Source organism: Entelurus aequoreus, unplaced genomic scaffold (genome assembly GCF_033978785.1).
Source record: "Entelurus aequoreus isolate RoL-2023_Sb unplaced genomic scaffold, RoL_Eaeq_v1.1 HiC_scaffold_29, whole genome shotgun sequence".
Lineage (NCBI taxonomy): Eukaryota > Metazoa > Chordata > Actinopteri > Syngnathiformes > Syngnathidae > Entelurus > Entelurus aequoreus.
In genome coordinates, this window is record NW_026907961.1 from 1 (window position 1) to 25,672 (window position 25,672).

Below are 25,672 nucleotides of genomic sequence, written 5' to 3' on the forward strand. Positions count from 1 at the left end.
ACGCTCTCTCTATCTCTCTACCTCTCTATATCTCTCGCTTTCTCTCTGTCTATCTATCTATCTATCTATCTATCTATCTCTATCTCTCTCTCTCTCTCTCACATTAAATAAATAAATTAATATAATTTAATTACATTGCCTTTTACATGGCATAGTGAACTTTGTGTATCTGTTTGCATATACATGTTCTTTGCAATAAATTTGCTTCTCTGTTTTATAGCAACATGTTGAAGGCAGAAGAGATCTCATCATACGTTGCCTAATGGAGTTCCTTGGAGAGTCGGGAGAGGAGCTGATCAAAGACTGCCAGGTACATTTTGAAAATTTGGGATTTTTGATGATTATCCTCACCATAGTAAATGTATCTCTTCTCCAACCTGATACTATAACCTCTGTTCTTTGTGTATTAATGTATTTACATAAAAGTCACATGTGCCACTATATATGAGGAAAAACATTTGTATTCAGATTAACAAATATTAGGCCATTAACTTAAATTGGTAATTAATTGCAATGTGTCCCAATTTTTCAACTGGTTCTGAATCTGAAATGTTTGAAAAGCAAATGTTTTGAAAGTATGAAAAATTGTATTTAAAACAACCTTCTGGATTTTTTAGACACTGTTGTTGAAAAAAATGATGGTTGCCTCAGTGACCCAAGTGTACACTGACAAATTAAAGTGCAAACCTGGGTTAACCCAGACAAAGATCAAATAAAATAAAATCAATAGTTACCTAAATACTTCCCCAGCATTTAACCAATGCCGTGGTCTCCGTATGTATAGGTTATATGAACTGGCTGTTTTAACATCATGAATCACCTCTTGGGAACTTAAGAGAAAAAATGTGTATAATATTGACTCCTGAGCACAGAATCTTGTGTTTTTCACAGGATGTAGGTGAAAAAGACTCTGTTCATCATGTCCTCAAGATCCTCGTCATCAGTGGAAATGCAGCACAGGAAGGCCACAATCCTGCCCATGTGTCAGTCATCGTCGAAGGAAAAGAGGTTCTGGATGACTGCAAAACCGTGGCAAAGGCTTGCCTTCTGCTCATGGGCTTAATCTACGCCATGAACTTGAGTTACCCACTGAAACTGAAATACACATTTGAAGTGTTTCAGAAGCTGTTTCTAGAGCTGGATGTTCTGGAAATGTCGCCTAAGGTACGGTCTTTGCGAAATAAACTTCTACTGTGAGTGTTTCCACAGTATACATATGCTGTTCTAGCATATAGCTGTTCTTTGGTGTGTGGAAGCAGTACATGACGCTTGTCAATTTAACTTGTTGAAAGATTTTGCTGTTGTGCTTAAAAGTTACAATTCAGGACATTTTATTGGGTCTTTTACCTGTAATTGTTCGCATTATTGTGAATGTTCTAAAACAAAAAAATCACTGTTTTATAATGTTTTGTCTGGTAATGCTGCTGGAAAATGTAATAAAGGTGCTCTTGTTTGAAAGTATGTTATCATTTTATATTTGTAGAAGATGTGTTAAGATAATTTAATTTAATTAACAGTAGGCCATGTTAAAAATACAACACATTCATATTATGATAGTGGTGTAGGTGGTATCTTAAATATTATGTAAATATTACTTAAATATTGCTGCGAATAAAGTAAAGAAAAACTAGATAAATTATCCTGAAAATCAAGCATTTTTATAAGGGTTTTGTAAGTAGATACAAAGGTAGTTTTGAGTAAAATTTACTATCAAAGAGTGAGTACATTTTGTCTCTAAGAAAGAAAATCTCTAGTAATGTTTACTTGAGTGTTTTTGATAAAAAATAATTATTGCTGGCAAGTAAACTTTACTTGACTATTTCCTAAGTAAAAGTTACAAAGGATTTCTGTGTGGAAATTGTTACCTAGCTTTTTTTAAGTAAATGGCACTCCACATTTTTTTCAGTGTACAATTTGTCAATAGGGTTTTAATATGCAGTTAGGATTTCCCCTGAGGGTTTCAATATAAAGTTAGGGTTGTCCATTCAGGTTAAGGGTGAGGGGTTAGGGTTGTCCTCAAAGTACAGTTATGGTTAGGGTTTCTCAGTAGGTTTTTAATGTACAGTTAGGGTTTCCCATTAGTATTTTATTGTAGTTAGGGTTGATAAATGTTTCATTCGGACTTTTAAATGTGGATTTACCAGGGTAATTCACTGGTTATTACTCAGGTAAATTATGTTAGTATGTGCTTTTAAATATTTAGGATTTTTATTGATGACCACTTGAGTTTTAAGGAGCACATTCAGTATGTTGTAAAAAAACTGAAACTTTTACTGGGATTTTATCATAGAAACAAGTCTTGGTGGAAACAACCTTCTTACCTGTTATTGACTATGGAGATGTGTTGTACATGAATGCTACTGCTGGTTGTCTCCACAAGCTGGATAGTGTGTACCACGGTGCACTGAGATTTATCACCAACTGCGCTCCCCTTACTCACCATTGCGTATTATACTCAATGGTTAACTGGACATCTTTATGTGCTCGACGCCTCAATCATTGGTATGTTTTCAACTACAAAACCATTCTGGGTATCACTCCATCTTATCTGTCTTGTCTTTTAATAAAGAAACAAGGAAGTCACAATCTTCGTTCAATGAATGTTCTGCAATTTGTCGTCCCCAAAGTAAGAACTGAACTGGGCAAGAAAGCATTTAGGTTTTCAGCAGCGAAGGCTTGGAATAACCTACAATCGAATATTAAACTTCAAACCCTTGTTACGTTGAATGAGTTTAAAGCTTCTGTGAAAGGACTGCAGTCTACCTTGTCTGTATGCACATGTGTTATGTGAGCAAGTTTTAATGTCGTAAATGTGATGTTTTATGTATTTGTTTACTGTTTTTAATGTAACCTTGCTGCTGCCCTCTTGGCCAGGTCTCCCTTGGAAAAGAGATCTTTGATCTCAATGGGATTTTACCTGGTTAAATAAAGGCTAATAATAATAAAATAATAGGTGTATTATTTAAAAATTGTTCAAAAAAAAAACAATTACAAAAATTAAAAATTTGCACATGAGATTCAAACCCTGACCTACTTGTTGAGAGGTCAAACATCATAACCCACTGTGAACTATCCAGATATTCTGTTTGCAAAGACAGTTAGGTGTAGGGTTTTGCATTAAGGTTTCAATATGCAGTTAGGGTTCCCCATGAGGGTTACAATGTCTGGTTAGGGTTAGGGTTGTCCATTAGGGTTAAGGGTTTGGAACATGAAATATGCCTAACTATGCCTGTATTGATGCATCTCTGTGAGTTTTACTATAAACATGTGCTTTGGTCACAGATTGTCAATAACAAACACCATGTTCAAACATAAGGGTGTCCATATGTGCACTTGGCACCAGAACACCCTAGGCCGCAGTTCCATGATCGACTTTGTAGTTGTGTCATCGGATTTGCGGTCTCATGTTTTGGACACTCGGGTGAAGAGAGGGGCGGAGCTTTCTACCGATCACCACCTGGTGGTGAGTTGGCTGCGGTGGTGGGGGAGGATGCCGGACAGACCTGGCAGGCTCAAACGCATTGTCAGGGTTTGCTGGGAACGCCTGGCAGTCTCCTGTCAGAGAGAGTTTCAATTCCCACCTCCGGAAGAACTTTGAACATGTCACGAGGGAGGCGCTGGACATTGAGTGGACGATGTTCCGTACCTCTATTGTCGAGGCGGCCGATTGGAGCTGTGGCCGCAAGTTGGTTGGTGCCTGTCGTGGCGGTAATCCTAGAACCCGCTGGTGGACACCAGCGGTAAGGGATGCCGTCAAGCTGAAGAAAGAGTCCTATCGGGCTCTTTTGGCTCATAGGACTCCGGAGGCAGCAGACAGGTACCGACAGGCCAAGCGGTGTGCGGCTTCAGCGGTCGCGGAGGCAAAAACTCGGACATGGGAGGAGTTCGGGGAAGCCATGGAAAACGACTTCCGGGCGGCTTAGAAGCGATGCTGGACCACCATCCGCCGCCTCAGGAAGCGGAAGCAGTGCAATGTCAACACCGTGTATGGTGGGGATGGTGTTCTGCTGACCTCGACTGCGGAGGTTGTGGATCGGTGGAGGGAATACTTCGAAGACCTCCTCAATCCTACCAGCACGTCTTCCTATGAGGAAGCAGGGCCTGGGGAATCTGAGATCGGTAGGTTGGAGTTCAAATCCCAGCCGAGTCATACCAAAGACTATAAAAATGGGACCCATAACCTCCCTGCTTGGCACTCAGCAACACGGGTTGGAGTTGGGGGTTAAGTCACCAAAATGATTCCCGGGCGCGGCGCCACTGCTGCCCACTGCTCCCCAAGGGGATGGGTCAAATGCAGAGGACAAATTTCACCACATCTAGTGTGTGTGTGACAATCATTGGTACTTTAATCTTTAATATTTAATTAATTTTACTGTGCATTCTATTTCCTAAGGACACAAATGTATTATAGTATATTTAAGAGTTTTGCGAGAGACATGTGCTTTTGTAAGGTTTGCAAACACAATAACTTGATTTTTACTCATTATGACAGTAATGTTCTTAGAATCCTGAGAATGCGTTTGAGGCCATTACAAAATTATTCAAGCATAACTCCTAAACTAGACATGCTATATGTCTAATAATGCCTGTATTAATGTATCATTATGAGTTTTAGTAAATACATGTGCTTTTTGTAAAGTTTGCAACAACAAAAATGTGTTTTTACCTTAATATGACAGTAATGCCATAGAACCAAGAAAAAACTTGTTTGAAGCAAGAAAAGGTTGTTTTAAGTACGCTGAAAAAAGTGACTTTTTGGTGCTGTAAACTCTATTAGAGTAACTGTCATAATTTATACCTAGTATTTTTAACATTTAGTAAGAACTCGAGTTTCTTAAGTAAAATTAAACATTTTATTAACGTAATACATGAATTATGGGGGAAGAGTAAGTTTTACTTATGTTTCCTCATACTATTTAAATGTTTAATAGTTGTACGTACATAAACCTAAAAATATTAACTCTGAAAATCTAGTGTTTTGAAACGCATGCACGACGACGCATGCGCACAGCACAACAGGCTCTGGCCGACTGGCTCTGCTACGGCCGTTAGGATCACTTCACAGAGCACTGCAAGGTGTAGCGCGCGCAAGTCATTCCACAGGTAAGTTATTACGTTCTGTTTTAAATTTGTGATAATATACGTCTGCATGTAGTTTGACGCAAGATATGTAACTGCTCATAAGTTAATTAAGTTAAGTTAAGTAAGTAAGTAAGTTAAGTAAAAAAGTTAGCATAACGCTACATTGGTCCGTGCTGGCCTGTAGTGGGAGGGCTGCAGTTTTTCCTGATAAAAACTAAAGATAACTAATATAAAGTTAGGATATTAATAAACCACCAACCTAACGGTATAACTTTTATCAACTGACGTCAACATAGTAGAACAAGGTATTGTTCTCTGTAAAACTTTTGGCGGCGACACTGAAGTAACGTTAACGTTAGTGAATTAATGTTAATTAATGTGCATTGGGAATGAGGGGGCGATACTGCTGAATGTTTGGGAGAAATGCACCAGAATAGGTTTTTAAAACACACATTTACTGACAGAAGTGCCAGAGGTCTTTAAGAGCATCAGCTTGTGATTACAAAGAGACTTCGCTGGCCGCATACAATGCTTAAATGCTTTGTGCTATGTTAACCAGGGGTCTCCGACGCACGCACGCACTTTAATGTGGAAATTGGATGTTAATGCAGCCCTCGAGTTTTGAATGAATGGCGCTTGATAGCGTCATTCTTGCCAACCCTCTCATTTTTCCCGGGAGACTCCTGAATATCAGAGCGTGATGACACTGCATTTGGCACCCTCTACAGTCTGCCCTAACAGTGTACCTGCTCGACCACACGTAGAATGCAATTTCAGCTTGCTCTAGTAAGTGACAGCAAGGCGTACTAAGTCAGCAGCCACACATCTTACACTGACGGTACCAATACCCAGAATCCCATGCAGCCCTAACTCTTCCGCTCAACCAACGCAAGGAGAGGGGGGGGGGGGGGGGTGATGTGTGGGGGGATTTGGTGGTAGCGGGGGTGTATAAAGTTAGGGCTGCATGGGATTCTAGGTAATGGTTGTGTTGTGTTTATGTTGTGTTACGGTGGGATGTTCTCCAGAAATGTGTTTTTCATTCTTTTTTGGTGTGGGTTCACAGTGTGGCGCATATTTGTAACGTAACAATGTTAAAGTTGTTTGATACGGCTACCGTCAGTGTAAGCTGTGTGGCTGATGAGTAAGTATGCTTTGCTGTCTCCTGTGTGCGCAAGTAATAACAACATGCAACATGTGGCTGGACTGGCATGCTGTATGTAAATGCTATAGAGGACAATTACTGCAGTGCAATTAGGGCATGCCCTGCTTTTAGTAATTAGAGTGCAAATAGGATTATTTTTTCCCTGGGAGTAATCTATGAGAGACACTGAGATCCATAAGTCTGCTGGGAAAATCGGGGGGGTTGGTATGTATGTAGCTGAGCCGCATCAGAGTGGTCAAGGAGCCGCATGCGGCTCCGGAGCCGCGGGTTGCCGACCCCTGGTCTAGAAATCATACACAGACTCAACAGTTAGGGCAGATAGTTTCATTTTCGTGTCTTGTATGTAATTCATGTAGTTTTAACACAGAGAAACAATATTTTGAACACCTCGGGACTCATCTGAAAAAGCACAAAACTGTTAATTGTGTTTTTAAAGATTGTGACTACAGTACGAATATATATTCAACTTTTGCTTCACATAAAAGTAGGAAGCACAATCCTCACTGCATTGAAGATTTTAAAAATAATGTATTCCAGACACATTCAAGTCAGGCAAGTGAGGTAACAGAGGGTAGTAGTTTGATTGAAAGTGAAGTTACTTCTGATGAAGCATTTGTCCAAGAGGGTGAAGATTTAGTCCAGGCTATTGTTGATGAGCTTGGTTCCTTATTGTTTAAACTAGACTGTATATTCAATGTGCCTAGAATATGTATCGATGAGATTGTAGAGGAGCTTCAATGTATTACTTGCTCAGCATCTGCACCTGTTATTAAAAATATTGTCCATAGTCAATTACAAAACCATAACTGCACTGTTGAAGAAGTGGTGATCACAGATTTAGTAAAAAGCCTTTGCCAGTTAAATCCTCCTAGTGTAGCCTTTAGTGGAGAAGGCCCTCTTGGCACGGCATACAAGAGAAATAGTTATTTAAAAGAACATTTCTCTATTGTTGAACCTGTTGAGTATATACTAGATGCGAAAGAAGGAAAGATCGTTCAGTATATACCTATTTTGCAATCCTTGTCACAAGTTCTGAAAAATAGTGACGTCCAGGAGAAGGTTTTGAAAAGTGTAAGACATTGTAGTTCTTCATGTCAGTACACTAGTTTTCATGATGGTACCCACTTGAAGGAAAACACATTTCTTTGTGGAGAAGAGTTAAGGCTTTCACTCCTACTTTACTGTGATGACTTTGAAATATGCAATCCATTAGGAACATCTCGTAAGAAGCACAAGGTAACAGGTGTTTACTGGGTGTTTGCTGATATTCCGTCTGTATTGGGGTCTACATTATCATCTATTTACTTATCTGTTTTGTGCAAGGCAGACGACATTAAGAAATGTGGTTATCCCCAAGTGCTAGATCCATTGTTAAGTGATTTGAAAAGACTTGAAGAAGATGGTCTTTTTGTGCCCTGTTTAGGAAAAATAATAAAGGGCACTGTTTTTTCTGTGATTGCCGATAACCTTGGTGCCCACTCAGTTGGGGGGTTTATTGAAAGTTTCAGTGGGTCACATGTTTGTAGATTTTGTGTAGGAGAGAGAGCCCAGTTTCAGGAATTTGAGGTCAGGACAGGAGCATTCCCAGGTAGAACAAAAGAGCATCACAAGTTGGACATTGAAGCAGCATTCACTAGTAACACTCATAGTCGTGGAGTTAAAGGACAGTGTACTATTACTGAAAGATTAAATCATTTTCATGTGACAACAGGTTACCCACCTGATGTATTACATGATTTACTTGAGGGTATTATACCTTTAGAACTGGCATTGTGTTTAGATATTTTGATAAAGAAAAAATATTTCTCTCTTGAAGAGCTCAATAAAATAATCAAACAGTTTCCATACAAGTGGAAAGACAGGACAAATTGTCCCCAAGTTAAACCACCAACATTTGCCTCCCGTAAAACCAGGGGTCTCAAACTCAATTTACCTGGGGGCCACTGGATGCAGAAACTGGGTGAGGCTGGGCCGCAAGAAAAGATTTCTTAAAAAAGATCTAACATGCACTTTTTAATGAATTCACCTTCTTTGAATGGCTTTCCCGCCCTAGCAACCATCTCACTCACCATGTAGCTAGCTTTGACTGCTGCATCGCTCTTTTTGCTTGCTTTCTTGACGAAATCTTGTTGCCTCAGTAGACTGGTTTTAAAATTTGCAACCCGGTTCACTCTCTCATCTCCCTGGTATTTTGCATACTCTTCAGCATGTCTAGTTGTATAATGACGTTTCAAATTGTATTTGTTGTGCACCGCAACTTTCTCTGTATCAACTACAGAAAAGAGCTATAAGGATTATTCATAAAGTAGATTACTTAGAACACACTAACATATTTATTAATTTGAGTTTATTGAAATTACAGGAGCTAGTAAAGTTACAGACATTATGTGTCATGTTTAAGGCTAAAAGTAAAACATCACCAGCAAATTTACAAAACATGTTTGTCATCACTTGTGAGAATGAAGAGCATAGAAGAAAAGGTCATTTCCAACATCAGTATTCAAGGACAACTTTAAAACAAATGTGCATATCAGTGGTGGGGGTTAAACTATGGAATTCTCTTTACAATGAGATAAAATATTGTAAATATATTCCAATTAAAAATATATATAAAGACAGAACAATAAAATCATATGGACAGCCATAAGTGTTTACATTTTGCTTTATATTTATTATTTTACTTATTTTTTGCCTGGTTTTGTATTTGTTTTGTATCATCCCATGAGGTGTATATTACTTCTTTTGTTTTTTTTTGTTTGGTTTGTACATCATAAAGTTTTGCACTTCTTGTGTTTTTTTGTGGTTTTTTTTTTGTTGTTTTCGTTATATTTGGATGTAATTGTTGGTTTATATGATATCATTAAGTAAGACTACGTATTATGTTGAAGGGGGCAGAAAAATATACGATTTTTCTGCATCCTGCTCCTTCTCAGGCATTGGTGTGTAAATGTATAATTGAATAATTGAGGTATAATTGTCTATCGATCAAAGATGCACATCAATGAAGGGAGATAAATAAAAATGAAATGAAATGAAATAAGACACGTCGGGGTGCGCCTGTGCTCAACAAAGAAATATTGCATCAAAAATCGTCTCTGTCTGGAGCCAACAGGAGGGGGGGGGGGGGGGGGGTGGGGGAAGGAGGGGGGGGGGGGGGGAGGAGGGGGGGGGGGAGAGGAGGGGGAGGGGGGGGGGAACTTGCCGTGGAGTTTACAGTCACGGTAGCACAATTAGCCCCGAACGGGCTAACATCACCACTAACGTGTTACACGTCCTGATTCGCCCAGCGACTCTCTGTCAGAGTATCAGCGCTGCGGTCCAGTGCACCACACTTTTGTATTGTCGCTCGCTCCTTCGGCGGAGTGCTTTGGAAGCTACTGGACCGCTCGTCTTCCCCGCCCGGACTGTTTACAACGGGGGCGGGAGCGAGCAGGCGGGCGAGCGAGGGAGGCAGGGAGGGAGGGAAGAAGAGCGTGTGTGGGTGTCGTGGAAAAAGCGGCAAAATGTTTCTCTGCTTGCATCACGCAAGTGACGTCAATGCATACTTGCCAACCTTGAGACCTCCGAATTCGGGAGATGGGGTTGAGGTGGGCGGGGGTTGGGGGTAGCGGGGGGGGGGGGGGGGGGGTTGTTTTTTGTAGCCCGGAAGAGTTAGAGCTGCAAAGGATTCTGGGTATATGTTCTGTTGTGTTTATGTTGTGTTTATGTGTGGATGTTCTCCCGAAATGTGTTTGTCATTTTTGTTTGGTGTGGGTTCACAGTGTGGCGCATATTTTGTAACAGTGTTAAAAAATATATAAAATAAAATATGACCACCCTCAGTGTGGACATGTATGGCTGTTCCTCAACTATGTCTTGCAATGACTGACGTGTGACTGCAGTAGCCTCATACAACATGTGTATGGGCCGGCACCCTGTTAGTATGGAGCAAAAGATAATGCGGTGACAGTATCTAGAGGATACTAAGGACAGTGCCATCACAGCACGCCCTCGATAATTTTGAGAGCCTTAAATTACACCATGATTGGTAGATTCCTTCAGTTCCGCACACAACGCTGTCAAGCGCCATTCATTTAAAACTTGCGGGCCGCACTAACGTTTAAACTGTCACAATAACGTCTTGCAGGCCGCAATTGGCCCGCGGGCCACATGTTTGAGACCCCTGCGGTAAAACCATTGGTGGTAATGCAACTGAAAATTGGTCGCTTATTGAGGCTACTTCCACTTATGATTGGCTCCAAAGTAGAGGAAGAAGAACAAGCATGGCAGTTGTTGATGACACTCAAAGATCTTGTTGAGCTGGTTATGTCACCTACTCACACAGATGAAAGCATTGGTTTCCTCGATAGCCTGATTTCTGAGCACAGACAGAGATTTAACAGTGTTCTTCCACAAGCGAACCTGATCCCAAAACACCACTTTGTAGAGCACTCTCCCCAGCTCATCAAATCATTTGGCCCACTGGTGTCTTTATGGACAATGAGGATTGAAGGAAAGCACCGATTCTTTAAGAAGATTGTAAGACAGACTAGTTGCTTTCGGAACATTTTAAAGTCTATGGCAAGCAAACACCAGTCCATGATCGCATGCCAGCTCCATGCTTCAGTTGTAAAAAAGCCTGCCGTGTATGTATCAAAGATGTCAAGATTTCCATTAGAAGTTGTAAATGAGAACGTACAGGAATTTCTATCACAGACATTTCCTGAGGAGACAGGACCAACCAGGCAGAATTTCAGGGCACCAGTTACAGTGTTGGCATGATGTTGGTATATGGCTCCACATCTGGGTTGCCTGACTTTGCTGAAATACTACAAATCATCATTGTTCATGACACCTTAGTGTTTGTAGTGAAACTGCAAAGTGCATGGTACTCTGAGCATTTTAGATGTTTCAAGTTGGAGTCCACAAGAGTTGTCAAAGTAATTGAGCAGTCACAACTCACTGACACATACCCATTGACTACTTGCAGTGGAAGGCGATCGCATGGTTTCTTTGAAACACCACATCTGCTTGTCAAACTAGGTAAAGTAACCCAAGTCCTTCCTACATGTTTTTCTATTTATTCCTTCAGTTGACGGGTAGAACTTCACTGTGCAGAAGCAGATGATATTTTAAGATTTTTAACAGAAACTGGAATTTTTGTGGGGAAAAAAAACATCAGACACAAATAATATTATTTTCTGTTTTTGTTGATGTTGCCCAAAAGTGATAATTCTACTTTAAGTTTATTATTGATATCATAGTGCACACAAGCACCACTCTTTCTTTACAGCCTCAATAATCAACATAAAATAGAATTAGATTTTTTTTTTTTATGATTTCCCGTTTTGTAAAAAATATTATTTTTTTATACTTTGTCTGATTTGTGAAGGTCATGTATTATTCAGGGTGTGAAAATATATTATTTGTTTTTTTAGTACTTTTTTTATTATTTGTTATCACACCATGTCTTCTTTTTTTCTCTCTTGCAGTTCTGCTTGCCCAAGACTGTGATCATGTCTGCCCCAACTCAACTATGTGTTGTTATTGAAGAGACACAAGTTTACAAGTTAACCCTACCAGATGGAATCCCTAGCACTGTAGACGAACTTTTGGCAGCTGCGCAGAATCATTTTAAACTTGAAGGGAGTTACACTGTAATGCACATGGACAAATATTTCGATAATCAATTCTTCACACTAACATCAACCGATGTGGTTAATGACAAGGACACAATCAAACTAGTTCAAACAGAACCATCTGTAATTTTGACATTGACTTCTATCAGTGAGCCTTCAGGTTCCTCCACTCCAGTGCCGCTGGATCAGTCTTCTCAAGATGAGAGTTCCTCAGCCAGCTCATCTGACACCATTATTTTACAACTTTCAGCAGAGTATCGATCAGAGCCATGGCCAACCAATTTTGTGATACCCATCTTTTCATATGGTGTCGAAATGATTCTTGAAGCTGGAAATCAAGCTTATGAACGAGATGGCTCACTTCTTCAGGATCCAAGTATCTACTCTGACATTCTAGAGAAACTTGCAGAAGCAATCTACCACTACCAGGCCTATCCCAGTGCTCTTCAACAACTCGAAGTTGTAGAAGCTCTACTAAACAAACACCCATGCTTGAGGGAGCCTGGAACCTCATATTCAGGCACATATGGGTGGCAGAATCGTCTCAAAATGAAGATGGACAATTTCCGAAGAAAACTGAAAAGGGGCAATGTCCCTTGTCCCGAGCTTCACATCAACTCCTTGAAAAGGAAGGCCCCTGGCGAGAGATATCCTGCAAAAAAATGCAAGAAACCGAAGAGAGCCGAGGTGAGCTTCCTTCCCCCATATCCAAGTGGAGAAAGCAACGACAGTCTGGAGAGGGACAGACAGGAGCTCCTTAACGAGGTTAAGAAGAAGGACAACGCTAAAATAATTAACGAAAAAATGGCCAACACATTTTCCTATCGAAGACTCGAGGTTGTGAGTGATAGTCCTGCTGCTGCTGACTTCAAAGAGAGATGGCCTGCTTTGTTTTGTGAAGCTGAGGTAGGTGATTCTATAAATCCTAAGACATTTCATTTGCTTTATTGAGCTGTAACAATAATTAATTAATGAATTTTCTTTTCAAACATGCATGTACATCTATATAAAAATAATATTGATGTACTTGTGAATCTTTTGTCCATTCAGATCAAGGAGGAATTCAGGAGAACAACTACCATTCCCCTGGAGCGAACCTTCATGCACAAACTGGACGAACACACACCAAAACGTATTACCCTGATGAAAGCCAAGGGAGGTGCCGAGGGGATCAAGATGAGGCCGCTCCTGGACAGACTGAGTCAGGTGTGCTTGTTTTGCTTGTTCATACAATATGTTTTACAGGGAGCTGGAGCTACTTTTTTTCTCACTCACAGACACATACAGTATACACATACAGGACAAGCCTCACACTTGGTAGATTCCATGCCCTTGCACGCTCTGGGTCCATGCACTTAAAACACGAGCAAATATATGCACTTGTGTTTTCACTTGACAGTTCATTGTGTATGTATAATGGTTATGTTCATGTTCTTAATCTGTTCACAGAAACAGAGCATTGAGATGAGGCGTGAAACCATTATCCGCAGCCTTATACTGTACCTTGGCGAGAAGGAAGAGGAACTTTTTGAAGACTGCTTGGTATAGCATTATTTTAATAATTTAAAAATATTTTTTAATGACACAGGTTAATTTAATGTTAAAGTTAAGAGAAAAGCAGACAAAGGAACATATACAGTATTATTGTGTTCATTCTTCCCTGATAATGAAGTCACTTTGAATGATTCATGCAGTTCTATTATTTGTTTCTCAATAACATTCTTCTTTTTTGTTGTATATTGTAAGCAGGAGGACAGCCGGAGTGATGTCAGTAACCACATCCTCAAAATTCTCGTCGTCCACGGTGCTGATGAGGATCCAGTCGATGTCTCCATCCTTGTGGAAGGCCATGAGATTTTGCCAGGGTGCAACAGTACTGCGAAAGCTTGCTCACTGCTCATGGGACTGATTTATGCCCTGAACTTGGCATACCCTCCCACTTTGCGCTACACTTTTGAAGTCTTCCAAAAACTCGTGCTGGAGCTGGATGGATTCAAACTGTCCCCAAAAGTAAACACCTTGAAGTTGAAGTTGCTTTCCTAAATGCATGTCATGACTTTGTCATCCTAGAGGAGGAAAATGACAACATTTATGGACCCTTGTTGAGGACGTAGCATCATGTATGGACTCTTGTGAAGACATGCCAAGAATTAGCACTGAGTTCCAGTTCATCTTGGTTTACTAGTGGGTTGCCTGTCATAAATGTTTTTAATTTTTTGTCAAATAAGGTATCTGTTAATGACAGTAAAGATTGTATTCTTCAACAAGAATGGTTAGACACCTTAAGCTGTTTATTTTTAGTTGATTCTGTTGATTTTATTTCATTAATGTTTTAATTGCATACTTAAAAGTGCACTAGTCAGAGGACTGGTTCAAATGTTGAAATTGCACTTTTTCAGTGTGTAGGTTTGTAAGATTTTAATTGCATATTTGAGAAGTGACTATGTTAACAGATCAATGTTGGATTTGGTGTATAATGTGTAATACTGTGTATTTGTTGTTTACCAGTCATACCAACCTTTGGATATTTTCTTTAAAAAATATACTATTACTACTATTTACTTTGAATACCTTTTGCTGGAGATACATCTTTAATTTACTGTTAGTACAAATTCTAATGCAGTACAATATAATGCACTTTTACTATTAACGCAGTACTTGTACAGTACATTCTGTTTTTCCCCCCATTTAAATAGGGGTATACATAATCCATACACCACTGCTCAAAGTTTAAGAGGCGGTTTCTGTCCTGACCCTCTCCCAGAAGTTGTTGAGTATTATATTTCTGCAATGAATGTAGAAACTCTGTTTCAGAGGTTTGTAAGATTGAATAAAAATAAACTGTTTAATTGCATTGTAATTTAGTTGTGTGATATGTGATACATATATATTAAATGCATAGAGTATTGGTTAAATTTATTTGGTAACATTTATCAAAAGAAAACTGGCAATGATTACTTAATTTTAGTGAGTAATGTAACGTAATGCAACCAAGTAAATTAAAATGTCAAGCACAAGAAAATAATTAAAATCTACTGAATTACTTTATAACAGCAAATACTACAGATATATAAAATGTACTTAAAGTTTTGAGTAAAATTATGTTCATGCCGACAAAAAACAAGTAGACTTTACTTAATTTGTTTAAATAAATATAACTTAAAACTTGGATGTAATTAAATAACTGTTACTTAATGTCTTCACAAATGTTATGTTATATGGTAAGTAGAATTTGCTTGATACTGGCAAGTGAGTGTTACTTGATATTGCAGCATTAAATTTTACTTTAATCATTTGCGTGCAAATACTTACAATAATTTTTTTAAGTAAATCGTATGTTATTTTTTTCAGTGTATAACTCCTAAACCAGCATGAAATATGCCTAAATATGCCTCTATTAAAGTATCTCTGTGAGTTTTACAAGAAACATTTGCTTTTGTAAGGTTTGCAAACACAAAAAATAGTTTTTTACTCAATATGACAGTAATTTTCTTAGAATCAGGAAAGAATGCGTTTGCAGCATAACTCCTAAACCAAACATGTAATATGTAATAATGCCCGTGTTAATGTATCTTTGTGAGTTATAATATAGTCATGTTCTTTTGTAAGGTTTACAAACACAAAAACGACTTTTTTACTCAATATGACAGTAATGTTCTTAGGATCCTGAGATAATGTGAAAAAAGCAATACAAATGGATTCAAACATAACTCCTAAACCAAACATGCAAAATGCCTAAAAATCCCTGGAATAATGTATATTTGTGAATTTTACTAGAAAAATTATATTTTGTAAGGTTTGCGAATACTTTTTTTTTTTTTTACTTAATATGACAGTATAACTGTCATACTAAATATGAAAGTTATAAAAACATAACTCCAAAACCAAACACGCAATATGCCTAAAAATGACAGTAATAATGAATATTTGTGAGTTTTACTATAATCAGGTGTTTTGTAAGGTTTGCAAATACAAAAATTATTTTTTTACTCACTATGACAGTAATGTGATTAGAATCCTGAGATAATGCGAAAAAGCAATACAAATTTATTAAAACATAACTGCTAAACCAAACATGCAAAATGTCTAAAAATGACTACAATGATGTATATCTGTGAAATTTAGTAGAAAAAAAGTGTTTTACTCAATGTACTTAGGATCCTGAGATAATGCAAAAAAAAAAAAAGCAATACAAAATATACAAACACAACTCCTAAACTAACCATGCAAAATGCCTAAAAATGCCTGCAATAATGTATTTGTGAGTTTTACTAGAAAAAGTATCTTTTGTAAGTTTCAAAACGTATCAAAACGCGTATTGGGATGTCAGACTTAGCTTTGTCTTGGTTTAACTCTTATCTTACTGACAGGATGCAGTGTGTCTCCCATAACAATGTGACCTCGGACTATGTTAAGGTAACATGCAGAGTTCCCCAGGGTTACCCACATATGCGGCCCTCTACAAGGTTTCTCATAGTCATTCACATTGACGTCCCACTGGGGTGAGTTTTCCTTGCCCGTATGTGGGCTCTGTACCGAGGATGTCGTTGTGGCTTGTACAGCCCTTTGAGACACTTGTGATTTAGGGCTATATAAATAAACATTGATTGATTGATTGATTGAAGTTTGCAAATACATTTTTTTTTACTCAATATGACAGTATAACTGTCATACTAAATATAAAAGTTATATAAACATAACTCCAAAACCAAACATGCAATATGTCATGGTCTGTGGTCTAGATTATGTTTTGTGTAGTTATGTTCTGTTAGTTTTGGTGTGTGCACCTCCCTGAGTTTGTTTTGGTTGCCATGGTTGCTAATTATGTTCACCTGTCTCTGATTAGTGTTCGGCCGCTCACCTGCTACACGGGCACTAATCAAGGCATTATTTAAACCTGCCTTTGCCAGTCAGTCGACCTGGCGTCATTATTTGCTTCATGCAACCTGCTACAGACGTTGTTGGTTTCATGCCAAAGTTTTGTGAGTATTACTTGTCTCAAAATTATCTTTTGAAAGTTTGCAAAGACAAAAATGTGTTGTTTTTTACTAAATTTAATAGAAACAGGTGCTTTTGGAAGGTGTGCAGACACAAACATTTGTTTTTTACTCAATATGACAGCATAACTTTCCCACTCAATATGACAGTTATTTAAACATAACTCCTAAACCAAACATGCACAATGGTTAATAATGCTTGAAATAATGAATATTTGTGAGTTTTACTAGAAACATGATGTGGCAAGGCGGAGCCGGAGGACCGACGGCGGGGCGTGCTGCGCCGGGGCCCGCCCCAAGATGGCGGCGAGGAGGCGGGGACGGCGAGCAAGTGGCAAGAGTAACCCCTGGCTGCAGCCCGCAGATCGAGGAGGGGCTTATTTTCCCTCAATGTGGGCGGGCTCAACGTTGAGCCCGCGGAACCAATCTGGTGGCGGAGATCCGGCACAGCACAATGACTTAATATGGAAAAAGGTTAATGTATTTGATAGACTTAGACATTCCTACTTTTAACTTGTCAAATGTGTTTTTTTTACCATGGAAATATATATATATATACATATATATATATATATATATATATATATATATATATATATATATATATATATATATATATATATATATATATATATATATATATATATATATATATATATATAAACCATAGCATTTACCATGAAAAAAAAAAGAATAATAATTATATACAAACCATAGCATTTCCAAAAGAGTATAGACATATATTATTTTGCACACTCAATTATATTAGCTAAGTCAAATAAACCAAAGACAGAATACTTTGCATCATTGATTTTATTTTTCACCCCAGGTTAAAAATGTTTGATCTGTAAAGAAAAAAAAAATGTTGTAGCCTAGCCAAATACATTCCTTAAGCTTCCATAAATGTTTAACAATGGCAAGTATCAAAGTATTTTTCTGGCCCATAACAAGCAACCCTGTTCCTTGTTTCCAGTTCTGTTCATTTTCCACTGTCTAGAAAGGAAACAGATTGCGGTTCTTATAGGCACAATAACAATGCAAGATGTAAAACTAAGGTAATTGAAATAAGTGGAGGAATTACGCTTTAGTCTAGCAATAGTTGACTACAAGACTAATTAATCACATGACCTCTCACCTGTAGCCCTCCTTGCACTCGTCGCCGTTTTCTGTCCTGCAATCGGTCTTCTTCAGACCTTAGTGATTTAATGACAACATACATTCACTATGAAAACATTCATGTTGGTCTGTTGACCGTGAGTAAAACATTTTTTTTGTGATTTGTGATATTCAAAGCACTTACGGCATGGGGAAGTTCTGCAGGAGAGCGAGACACCACCATCTCCTAATTTGCAGCATGTTTTCCTTTGAAGAAGGAAATGCAGGAAGATGTTAATATCCATCCATCCATCCATTTTCTACCGCTTATTCCCTTCGGGGTCGCGAGGGGCGCTGGAGCCTATCTCAGCTACAATTGGGCGGAAGGCGGGGTACACCCTGGACAAGTCGCCACCTCATCGCAGAGATGTTAATATGTTGTAAAAAAAATAACACCTTGTACACTAAGCATAATGTGTCACGATTTACACATACCTCTCTGAAATCACAATTGGCCCCCATTACAATGTACAGAGTGTACTGTAAGTCAAGAGGTACTGCTTAATATAATGTCAGGCGTATTCCCAAGGATACATTTTTTTCAATACAAATTAATGTGGTTTTAATGTAGCAAGCAAACATTTTGACAGACAACAGCAATGCTATAACATGCTGATTTGGTCTTACCATCAAAACAAACACGCCACAGTTGTTGGAGCACCCTTGCTTTGTTAGGCCCTGAGGTGTGAACAATGTATTTTAATAAAAGTATGGCAAGAAAATAGTAAAAAGTTAGCAAATGCTATTATGTCATGTCTCACCTAGACATCATTCACACCAAGTTCTCTCCAGGGGCCAGAAGAGAGGCTGTGAGCAACGTGTCTGTACAAATAATAAGCCAAATAAAAGTCACTCAACTTCAATCAACTTTTGATTGAAAAGCACGCATAAACGCTTGGAACAAAGCTTGAACTGAATAAGGAAGAGGTTGGAACTTCAAATCAAAAAGTTTTCATAACAGGCTTAAACAGAACTGCCCGTCTCAAAAAAGATAAATAGTTCTGTTTCCATCTGTTTAAGGAATCAAAATAGTTGGAATATGGGATGGAATATTTTAGATCAAATAAAAACAGAACCATTAATTAAAACAAACAAAGGACAAGTGGTTTAAAACAGAACTACCACTGTCCAGGAGGTGCCCTAAAAACCTGAATAGACTGGTTCTACTCTCATCTCTCCAAGACATGAGACAGCTAGTGGAAGAAAACAAAGTCTTAATACGTGTATGATTATATGAGTGACATTCATAGATAACCACAGTGGCACAATAGTTAACTTTACCAGTTGTTCCTGGCTGTCTTGGAGTTTCTGTCCCCAGTATGCAGTGTGTGCTGAAAACTTGTGGAGACTAGGGAAGTCTACATGAGGTCTCTGCTCACTGTCATCATTTACTAGTGTAGAAAGCAACAACCGAAAAATAAAATCAAGTGTGAAATGTCACATTTCTCATTTGAATGATGTGCAAAATAGAGCCAAAACTTTTTGATTTGAAGTTCCAACCTCTTCCTTATTCAGTTCAGGCTTTGTTCCAAGCGTTTATGCGTGCTTTTCAATCAAAAGTTGATTGAAGTTGAGTGACTTTTATTTGACTTATTATTTGTACAGACACGTTGCTCACAGCCTCTCTTCTGGCCCCTGGAGAGAGCTTGGTGTGAATGATGTCCAGGTGAGACATTACATAATAGCATTTGCTAACTTTTTACTATTTTCTTGCCATACTTTAATTAAAATACATTGTTCACACCTCAGGGCCTAACAAAGCAAGGGTGCTCCAACAACTGTGGCGTGTTTGTTTTGATGGTAAGACCAAATCAGCATGTTATAGCATTGCTGTTGTCTGTCAAAATGTTTGCTTGCTACATTAAAACCACATTAATTTGTATTGAAAAAAATGTATCCTTGGGAATACGCCTGACATTATATTAAGCAGTACCTCTTGACTTACAGTACACTCTGTACATTGTAATGGGGGCCAATTGTGATTTCAGAGAGGTATGTGTAAATCGTGACACATTATGCTTAGTGTACAAGGTGTTATTTTTTTTACAACATATTAACATCTCTGCGATGAGGTGGCGACTTGTCCAGGGTGTACCCCGCCTTCCGCCCAATTGTAGCTGAGATAGGCTCCAGCGCCCCTCGCGACCCCGAAGGGAATAAGCGGTAGAAAATGGATGGATGGATGGATATTAACATCTTCCTGCATTTCCTTCTTCAAAGGAAAACATGCTGCAAATGAGGAGATGGTGGTGTCTCGCTCTCCTGCAGAACTTCCCCATGCCGTAAGTGCTTTGAATATCACAAATCACAAAAAAAATGTTTTACTCACGGTCAACAGACCAACATGAATGTTTTCATAGTGAATGTATGTTGTCATTAAATCACTAAGGTCTGAAGAAGACCGATTGCAGGACAGAAAACGGCGACGAGTGCAAGGAGGGCTACAGGTGAGAGGTCATGTGATTAATTAGTCTTGTAGTCAACTATTGCTAGACTAAAGCGTAATTCCTCCACTTATTTCAATTACCTTAGTTTTACATCTTGCATTGTTATTGTGCCTATAAGAACCGCAATCTGTTTCCTTTCTAGACAGTGGAAAATTAACAGAACTGGAAACAAGGAACAGGGTTGCTTGTTATGGGCCAGAAAAATACCTTGATACTTGCCATTGTTAAACATTTATGGGAGCTTAAGGAATGTATTTGGCTAGGTTACAACATTTTTTTTCTTTACAGATCAAACATTTTTAGCCTGGGGTGAAAAATAAAATCAATGATGCAAAGTCTTCTGTCTTTGGTTTATTTGACTTTGCTAATATAATTGAGTGTGCAAAATAATATGCGTCTATACTATTATGGAAATGCTATGGTTTAGATATATATTTTTTTAAATTGTTTTTTCATGGTAAAAAAAAATACATTTGACAAGTTAAAAGTAGGAATGTCTAAGTCTATCAAATACATGAACCTTTTTCCATACTATGGTCTATATATATTTTTTTTAAATTGTTTTTTCATGGTAAAAAAAAATACATTTGACAAGTTTTTTTTGTGTTTTTTTTTGCAAATATTTGTATTGAATTTTACAGTTAAAATCACATTTAACAGTCATACTTTGGTCACGCAAAACCTTCATACAATCGCACATCCACTCATACCCACTCACATGCACACTTGAGGAGAGAGGTGCACTTAAACTTTAACAATTCAAGGTTTACAGTATAAACAGTATTAGAAAAGATACCCAGATATTGTATATATATATATATATATATATATATATATATATATATATATCCATCCATCCCGCTCTGGCTCAGGATCAGCTACAGGCTATCCAGACCATAGTGGATGGACATTCCTCGGCATCAAGGATCCTCAGGAAGTGATCCCAAGATCACCTCTCGAGGACCTCTCCACTGTACACACTTAAAAAAGAAAAGGAAAGTCACAGAAGTTGATCAGATGTAAAACAATACAAAATAAAAAGACACAAAAAATAAATAAATAAATAAGCAAATAAACCGTGGCAAGGCCATATCAGAAGTAACAAAAAAAACACAATAATAGTGTAGGATCAATACAGAAAATAATGAAGATAATAAAAAAGGAATAAAACTACAAAAAAGATGGCAGATACATTTGACAAGTTAAAAGTAGGAATGTCTAAGTCTATCAAATACATGAACCTTTTTTCATACTATGGTTTATATATATATATATTTTATTGTTTTTTCATGGTAAAAAAAATACATTTGACAAGTTAAAAGTAGCTTTATTGACGTTTGAAAATGTGTGCTGCCGGATCTCCGCCACCAGATGGAGCCCGCGGGCTCAACGTTGAGACCCGCCCACATTGAGGGAAAATAAGCCCCTCCTCGATCTGCGGGCTGCAGCCAGCAAGTGCCCCTGGCTGCAGCCCGCAGATCGAGGAGGGGCTTATTTTCCCTCAATGTGGGCGGGTCTCAACGTTGAGCCCGCGGGCTCCATCTGGTGGTGGAGATCCGGCAGCACACATTCTCAAACGTCAATAAAGCTACTTTTAACTTGTCAAATGTATTTTTTTTACCATGAAAAAACAATAAAAAATATATATATATATAAACCATAGTATGAAAAAAGGTTCATGTATTTGATAGACTTAGACATTCCTACTTTTAACTTGTCAAATGTATCTGCCATCTTTTTTGTAGTTTTATTCCTTTTTTATTATCTTCATTATTTTCTGTATTGATCCTACACTATTATTGTGTTTTTTTTGTTACTTCTGATATGGCCTTGCCACGGTTTATTTGCTTATTTATTTATTTATTTTTTGTGTCTTTTTATTTTGTATTGTTTTACATCTGATCAACTTCTGTGACTTTCCTTTTCTTTTTTAAGTGTGAACGGTGGAGAGGTCCTCGAGAGGTGATCTTGGGATCACTTCCTGAGGATCCTTGATGCCGAGGAATGTTCATCCACTATGGTCTGGATAGCCTGTAGCTGATCCTGAGCCAGAGCGGGATGGATGGATATATATATATATACAATATCTGGGTATCTTTTCTAATACTGTTTATACTGTAAACCTTGAATTGTTAAAGTTTAAGTGCACCTCTCTCCTCAAGTGTGCATGTGAGTGGGTATGAGTGGATGTGCGATTGTATGAAGGTTTTGCGTGACCAAAGGATGACTGTTAAATGTGATTTTAACTGTAAAATTCAATACAAATATTTGCAAAAAAAAACACAAAAAAAACTTGTCAAATGTATTTTTTTTTAACATGAAAAAACAATTAAAAAAAAATATATATAAACCATAGTATGGAAAAAGGTTCATGTATTTGATAGACTTAGACATTCCTACTTTTAACTTGTCAAATGTATTTTTTTTTACCATGAAAAAACAATTTAAAAAAATATATATCTAAACCATAGCATTTCCATAAGAGTATAGACACATATCATTTTGCACACTCAATTATATTAGCAAAGTCAAATAAACCAAAGACAGAATACTTTGCATCATTGATTTTATTTTTCACCCCAGGCTAAAAATTTTGATCTGTAAAGAAAAAAAAATGTTGTAGCTTAGCCAAATACATTCCTTAAGCTCCCATAAATGTTTAACAATGGCAAGTATCAAGGTATTTTTCTGGCCCATAACAAGCAACCCTGTTCCCTGTTTCCAGTTCTGTTCATTTTCCACTGTCTAGAAAGGAAACAGATTGCGGTTCTTATAGGCACAATAACAATGCAAGATGTGAAACTAAGGTAATTGAAATAAGTGGAGGAATTACGCTTTAGTCTAGCAATAGTTGACTACAAGACTAATTAATCACATGACCTCTCACCTGTAGCCCTCCTTGCACTCGTCGCCGTTTTCTGTCCTGCAATCGGTCTTCTTCAGACCTTAGTGATTTAATGACAACATACATTCACTATGAAAACATTCATGTTGGTCTGTTGACCGTGAGTAAAACATTTTTTTTGTGATTTGTGATATTCAAAGCACTTACGGCATGGGGAAGTTCTGCAGGAGAGCGAGACACCACCATCTCCTAATTTGCAGCATGTTTTCCTTTGAAGAAGGATATTCCCTTCGGGGTCGCGAGGGGCGCTGGAGCCTATCTCAGCTACAATTGGGCGGAGGGCGGGGTACACCCTGGACAAGTCGCCACCTCATCGCAGAGATGTTAATATGTTGTAAAAAAAATAACACCTTGTACACTAAGCATAATGTGTCACGATTTACACATACCTCTCTGAAATCACAATTGGCCCCCATTACAATGTACAGAGTGTACTGTAAGCCAAGAGGTACTGCTTAATATAATGTCAGGCGTATTCGCAAGGATACATTTTTTTCAATGCAAATTAGTGTGGTTTTAATGTAGCAAGCAAACATTTTGACAGACAACAGCAATGCTATAACATGCTGATTTGGTCTTACCATCAAAACAAACACGCCACAGTTGTTGGAGCACCCTTGCTTTGTTAGGCCCTGAGGTGTGAACAATGTATTTTAATAAAAGTATGGCAAGAAAATAGTAAAAAGTTAGCAAATGCTATTATGTAATGTCTCACCTGGACATCATTCACACCAAGCTCTCTCCAGGGGCCAGAAGAGAGGCTGTGAGCAACGTGTCTGTACAAATAACAAGCGAAATAAAAGTCACTCAACTTCAATCAACTTTTGATTGAAAAGCACGCATAAACGCTTGGAACAAAGCCTGAACTGAATAAGGAAAAGGTTGGAACTTCAAATCAAAAAGTTTTGGCTCTATTTTGCACATCATTCAAATGAGAAATGTGACATTTCACACTTGATTTTATTTTTCGGTTGTTGCTTTCTACACTAGTAAATGATGACAGTGAGCAGAGACCTCATGGAGACTTCCCTAGTCTCCACAAGTTTTCAGCACACACTGCATACTGGGGACAGAAACTCCAAGACAGCCAGGAACAACTGGTAAAATTAACTATTGTGCCACTGTGGTTATCTATGAATGTCACTCATATAATCATACACGTATTAAGACTTTGTTTTCTTCCACTAGCTGTCTCATGTCTTGGAGAGATGAGAGTAGAACCAGTCTATTCAGGTTTTTAGGGCACCTCCTGGACAGTGGTAGTTCTGTTTTAAACCACTTGTCCTTTGTTTGTTTTAATTAATGGTTCTGTTTTTATTTGATCTAAAATATTCCATTCCATATTCCAACTATTTTGATTCCTTAAACAGATGGAAACAGAACTATTTATCTTTTTTGAGACGGGCAGTTCTGTTTAAGCCTGTTATGAAAACGTTTTGATTTGAAGTTCCAACCTTTTCCTTATTCAGTTCAGGCTTTGTTCCAAGCGTTTATGCGTGCTTTTCAATCAAAAGTTGATTGAAGTTGAGTGACTTTTATTTCGCTTATTATTTGTACAGACACGTTGCTCACAGCCTCTCTTCTGGCCCCTGGAGAGAGCTTGGTGTGAGTGATGTCCAGGTGAGACATTACATAATAGCACTTGCTAACTTTTTACTATTTTCTTGCCATACTTTTATTAAAATACATTGTTCACACCTCAGGGCCTAACAAAGCAAGGGTGCTCCAACAACTGTGGCGTGTTTGTTTTGATGGTAAGACCAAATCAGCATGTTATAGCATTGCTGTTGTCTGTCAAAATGTTTGCTTGCTACATTAAAACCACATTAATTTGTATTGAAAAAAATGTATCCTTGGGAATACGCCTGACATTATATTAAGCAGTACCTCTTGGCTTACAGTACACTCTGTACATTGTAATGGGGGCCAATTGTGATTTCAGAGAGGTATGTGTAAATCGTGACACATTATGCTTAGTGTACAAGGTGTTATTTTTTTTACAACATATTAACATCTCTGCGATGAGGTGGCGACTTGTCCAGGGTGTACCCCACCTTCCGCCCAATTGTAGCTGAGATAGGCTCCAGCGCCCCTCGCGACCCCGAAGGGAATAAGCGGTAGAAAATGGATGGATGGATGGATATTAACATCTTCCTGCATTTCCTTCTTCAAAGGAAAACATGCTGCAAATTAGGAGATGGTGGTGTCTCGCTCTCCTGCAGAACTTCCCCATGCCGTAAGTGCTTTGAATATCACAAATCACAAAAAAAATGTTTTACTCACGGTCAACAGACCAACATGAATGT

At 38.2% G+C, this 25,672-nt stretch overlaps 1 protein-coding gene and 1 long non-coding RNA gene across 2 annotated transcripts; both read left to right on the forward strand.

The window, feature by feature from the left end:
* Nucleotides 1-220: 220 nt before the first annotated feature.
* LOC133645278 (uncharacterized) lies at nt 221-17,203 on the forward strand (the record flags this gene model as incomplete). The annotated part of the gene is made up of 7 exons (XM_062040164.1): nt 221-310; nt 892-1,164; nt 11,716-12,768; nt 12,913-13,068; nt 13,312-13,404; nt 13,612-13,872; nt 17,108-17,203. Coding segments are annotated over 7 exons (2,022 nt in total), but the record flags the coding sequence as incomplete, so codon positions are not given.
* A 2,415-nt stretch (nt 17,204-19,618) lies between these two features.
* Nucleotides 19,619-20,579, forward strand: LOC133645268 (uncharacterized). Its single transcript, XR_009824939.1, has 4 exons — nt 19,619-19,680; nt 19,764-19,814; nt 20,235-20,296; nt 20,404-20,579. It is a non-coding gene; the product is annotated as an uncharacterized LOC133645268 (long non-coding RNA).
* Nucleotides 20,580-25,672: the final 5,093 nt, after the last annotated feature.